Source organism: Mus caroli, chromosome 13, assembly GCF_900094665.2.
Source record: "Mus caroli chromosome 13, CAROLI_EIJ_v1.1, whole genome shotgun sequence".
NCBI classification, from domain to species: domain Eukaryota; kingdom Metazoa; phylum Chordata; class Mammalia; order Rodentia; family Muridae; genus Mus; species Mus caroli.
Window position 1 is genome coordinate 50540674 of NC_034582.1, and position 5163 is coordinate 50545836.

At 48.6% G+C, this 5163-nt stretch overlaps 1 protein-coding gene across 3 annotated transcripts in view; it reads left to right on the forward strand.

Moving 5' to 3' along the window:
* Znf346 (zinc finger protein 346) overlaps positions 1 to 2897 on the forward strand; it is a 20041-nt gene extending 17144 nt beyond the window's left edge. For 2 of the 3 annotated variants that reach the window (XM_029468468.1, XM_029468469.1), the window contains exon 6: positions 370 to 2897. In XM_029468468.1, coding sequence (XP_029324328.1) covers positions 370 to 457 — 88 coding nt within the window. In that variant the 3' untranslated portion in view covers positions 458 to 2897. The remainder of the gene's footprint in view (positions 1 to 369) is intronic. The other variant, XM_029468470.1, reaches the window with a different exon arrangement.
* Positions 2898 to 5163: the final 2266 nt, after the last annotated feature.

Here is a 5163-nt window from a genome sequence, read left to right on the forward strand (position 1 = left end):
GATGGTTGTGAGCCACCATGTGGTTGCTGGGATTTGAACTCAAGTCCTTCGGAAGAGCGGTTGGTGCTCTTAACCACTGAGCCATCTCTCCAGCCCAGATCCTAAATTTCTAAATAAATATTTTAAGCTAGTCGATTAAGCTTTCTGAAGTTCAGCTTCATATGGAAAATGAGAGTGGTCTCACCATGCAGAATTGACTTGAAGTTGAAATGAGATACCCTAGTATCCAGGGATCCTCCATAAGAGGGAGGCCACCATGCCATTGTCCCAGCATATGAGGGAAGCCATACCACCATTAGAACAATCTACTGAGTGTACCCTCATGGCCATGCCACACACTCACCTTGTGTCTGTGTTTTCAAATTACAGGTCACCCAAAACATTAGTGACACTCGGGAGCCAGACGCCAGTACAAACACAACCCACTCCAAAGGACTCAAGCACAGTGCAAGACTAAAGCTGTCCCTGCCTGGTCAGCCTGCTGGGACAGCCATAAGCCAGTTCCTGGTGACTGCTTAGCCGTGGCTCCTTCCTCCTCTCTTATATCCGAAGAATGTGGAGGCCTGAGGCCAACTTGGGCTGCAGATCTGCAGATAGCCTGACTGTGCCCAGATGCAGCTCCTCCTGCCCGTCTTGAGCATGGCCCTATAGGCCATGGCAGGAGACAGGGCTCTGAGAAGACCTGAGGTGAAATGAAGGTTGAGAGGTTGGCCTTCCCCGCCCTTCTGGGTGTATGTCGTACAGTCCCGATGTCTGTTTTTATTCTCAAGGTCAGTTGGGAGCAAGGTCCTGCAGAGAAGGGAGAGCACTGTCTCTGGGTTCCAGGCAGCTTGGTGTAGAAATGTGGAGCTAATGTGTCATTTCCTGTCCCTCAAGTGTGCAGGCTTGCTAGGTATAGATCCTGCCAACCATGAAGTGTCCCAGAACACAGAGTCTCTGGCAGAGCACTGCCATCTCCGCTGCCTGCTGTCTCTCCAGTTCCCACATGGTGCTAGGCAGCTGCAGCAGCTCGGCATCAGAGGAGACTTGAATGCCCACTGGGTTCCTGAAAGGCACCTAAGGGGGTGCACCAACCCAGGGCCATGTGAGAAAGTCTCCTACCTGCTATGTTCCTTGATTCTGTGCCCTTGTGGTAACTGCTTCCTGCCAGCCTACTAAAAGGTCACTTGGTGTTAGCTCTGTGCCCTTGTGTAGTGGGCAATCCTACCCAGTTGCTATGGTGCTATCCCTCCCTTGACCTCCTCAAGAAGATTCCGGGGGAACTAAAAAGGAATTTAGAACTGGTGCAGGTTCTACAGAGAGCAATAGGGTCCCCAGACCCTAACCTGAGGAATTCCTTGTGGGTTTGTGTCCTGGGATCCACTGCAGTGGGTTTTTACATAACTGTGGGTGGAGCAGGTCTTCCAGGAAGTATTCCTAAAGCCTGTCGAGATAAAACAGCTTCCTTGTTAGTGTCATTGGGTACCAAGTAGAGATGGGGCAGGGCTTAAACTCTTGTTCTTTGGTCATTCAACCATCCAAAAAAAGAATTTCTTCTTGAGTCAGGCTGTAACCCCAGGGCTGAGGTTGATACTGCTGTGGCATCCCCACACAGTCGGCCCCAGTGTCCTTAATAACGATCTTACCCAGGAAAGGTCTCCCTGATGCCCTAAGCCCAACCCAGTTCATCCCCCAGCTAAGGGATTGATTCTTGAGATAGTCACTCTGGCTACTGAGTGGGGGACTGCGAAGAGGCCAGTGTGAAAACTGTGTCCATACTGCTGCTGGTCTCAAGGGCACTCCCTTCAGGGTAGATGTCCAGGGTGTTGTCTTAAGTGCTGGATGTGTGAGTGACTGAGTGGCAGTGCTGAAGACAGGTGTCCTTTCCCACTCCACTTAAAGAGCTGTCAGAGTTTTCCTTGAAGTCCTCCTAGGCCAACTGGTCCTTGGGAGAGCCTTTTATTTGACTCAGAAGTAACAGGACAAAGAGCGTTACGGCTTAGAAACTGATGCAGATGGGCCAGGCCAAGCACCACCAGCCCCAGGTCCTTGTAGCACACTGCTCTGGGCACCAGTGGCCCCTAGCTCCTGACTTAAGCTCTTGACTCCTGGGGTCGGTTCTCTGCTTTCAGCTTCCCAACTGTAGGCCTCCTCAGCAGTCTTCCTAGAAGTCTGTGCCAGAATTGGTGTCAGAATTAGTAAAGAGCATGAAGTAGGGAACCGAAGGGTAAGGCCCTGAATGGGCTGACTGGCCATTAGCCCTTGTCTTGGAAGACCTCTGTGTTTAAATAGATTCAGGAGTCCCTACCAGCTTCATGTCCAACACTGCGAGTGTGGAAACCCTAGAAGTAGCTAGCTGTTGCCCTTTGGAAGCTTACACACTTAAAAATCATGATTTGGAGAGTCTCGTGGGGCAAGTGGGAGTGTCCAGGACACAAGCACTAACATCGTGGAGTAGAAGGCTGAGAGAGAAATGCCTGGTCTCTGTGGCTTTGTTTCATGTAGCCCAGGCTGGTCTCAGACTTGTCATCTGGGAGGCTAGCCTTGAGCTGCTTGCTGACCCTCCCACCTCTGCCTTCCTGGTTCTGGGATGGCGGGCACATGCCCCCATGTCCCACATCAGCTTTCATCCATGTTATTGTGGGTTTGGTTGCTTGGTTTGCTTTGGTTTTTCAGGACGGGGTCTCATTGTGCAGCTCTGACTGTTCTGGAACTCACTCTGTAGGCCTTGAACTCAGATCCACCTGCCTCCCTCCCAAGTGCTGCGATTAAAGGCGTGTGCCACCATGCCTGACTGAGAGGTTTTTTAATACTATCTAGTAGTCCTTTATTTGGATCAGTCACAACCTAGCTTTGTACTGTTGAAACCGTATTGTTTCCCCTTGAGGTTATCTTGAATAAAGCTGCTGTAAAAACTGTGTCATCTGATGTGTGCGCTCCTCCATTCAGAGATGGGGATGGACACTTCTTACCTTGTTCTTTTTTTTTTTTTTTTTTTTTTTTTTAGCCAGTGGTTCTGGTGTTGTTCAGATCGTAAGAGCCCCAGTTCCTACTATTTCCAATTTTCAAAGTTAGTTGTTCTGATGGCTCTGATGGCAACCCAGAAGTTGTACCCAGGGACCCAGTCTTTTAATAAAGAGCATTCTTATTTCAGCATTAAAACAAACAAACAAAAAAATAGTCTGTCTTAGTATTGTGGCTGTTCTGTAACCTGTTAAACCTGCAGATATCCACCTGCCTCTGCTTCCTGAGTGCTGGGATTAAAGGCACATGCTAGCTTTCAGCATTTTTTTGTAAGATCATATGTGGAATTCACAAGCCTAGAATGGTGTTGGATATCAGAGCACGGGCCCCACACAGTGGGGGAACATTAGAGAGAGCTCCTACCCCACAGTTCTAGTAGCCAGGAAGGTCTCACAGGGGCCTGGGCCCGGGCCCTGGAGAAACAGTCTAGGATAATGGCAGGGAACTCAGACTAGAGAATCAGCCAGGGCTCTGCTATCCGGTCTGCCTTCACAAGGCCCTGTGATTTGGGTTAATTAGCTCCTACCCGACCCCCATGTGAAGCAGTGCCTACCTCAGAGATTCTGCCTGTGCCATGCCTCAACTACAGAGAACCACACCCGCTATAGCACTCTCCAGGTCACTGTAAATGCTTTCAGTCGTTCCAAACATGTGAACATGGGCCAACTTTACCTTGCAGTGACCCATGATGACCACTAGGTGGAAGGCACTCCTTTTTTTCACCCTCTTTTTTTTTTTTTTTTTAATTGAATATTTTCTTTATTTGCATTTCAAATGTTATCTCCTTTCCCAGCTCCTTCTTCCCCCGGAAACCCTCTATCCCACCCGCCTTCCCCTGCTTCTGTGAGGATATTTCCCTCACCCACTCCTGCCTCCCTGCCTTGGCATTCCCCTACACTGAGGCATGGAGCCTTCACAGGACCAAGGGCCTCTCCCCCCATTGATGCCCAACAAGGCCATCCTCTGCTCCATATGCGGCTGGAGCCATGGGTCCCTCCATGTGTAATTTTTTAAAATTGGGCAGAGTACACCAATCCCAGGACAAAAGGAATAAGGTGAACTTCTAAGTCTCTGTGTTTGATATTTCACTTAGCCCTCAAGGCAACTGAGAGAAGCCAGTTTCACCAGGAAAACAGGAGCCATGTATCAGGGGACCTTGGAAAGAGCTGACCCAGTTAGGTCCTTCTTAAATATTAGCTTTATTTATTACTGCTGTTATGGCCATTTGGGCACATGTGTGCCCCTGCGCATACGTGGAGGTCAGAGGACAACTGGTAGGAATTCTCCTCCTCTCATGAAATTTGGGGGTCAAGCTCAGGTCAGTGAGATTCTAAGCTTGAAACATCTTCAGCTAGCTTCCAATTCTTTCTTTACATAAGTTGCCATCTGTAGTTTCAATGCTGCCTCACCCACCAACCCCCTTTCCTCTGTTTTTTTTTTAAAGATTTATTTATTAATTTTATATATATGAGCACACTATAGCTGTCATCAGACACACCAGAAGAGGGCGTCGGATCCCACTACAGATAGTTGTGAGCCACCATGTGGTTGCTGGGAATTGAACTCCAGATCTCCAGAAGAACAGTCAGTGCTCTTAATCGCTGAGCCAATTAATCTCTCCAGCCTCAACCCCCTTCTCTTGAAGGGCTGCAAAATTAGCCACCTGCCTCTGAGCAACCTGATGTTTGACTGTCTTGGGATCCTCTCTTATTTTACTTTAGGTTATACTAGGGTCTCACAGCCTGAGCTGCCTCCCAGATGCCATCTGCTCTTTATATTTTGTTTTATTTTATTTTTTTGTTTGTTTCTATTGAGATAGGATATCACTATGTAGCCCATGTTGGCTCCAACCTCACAGCAATCCTCCTGCCTCAGCCTCCCAAGTACTAAAATTCCAGTACTGAGCCACCATGTGGGCATCTGTACCGTTTTGACCCACCACCACCACCCGGGGCGCATTTGTGCTGTGGTCCTGGGGTGGGTTCCCACTCTATTCTGGAGAGTGGCCCTGTCATCCAGTCTAGGCAGTCAGAACATCAATTTGGAGCTGTTGGTGACTGAAAATCTGCCTGAGAAAGCATCACAAAGGAAAACAGCCAAGAAGTGAGAAGAAACCGGTTTCTGGTGAGTGCCCTTTTTTTTTTTTTTTTTTTTTTTTTT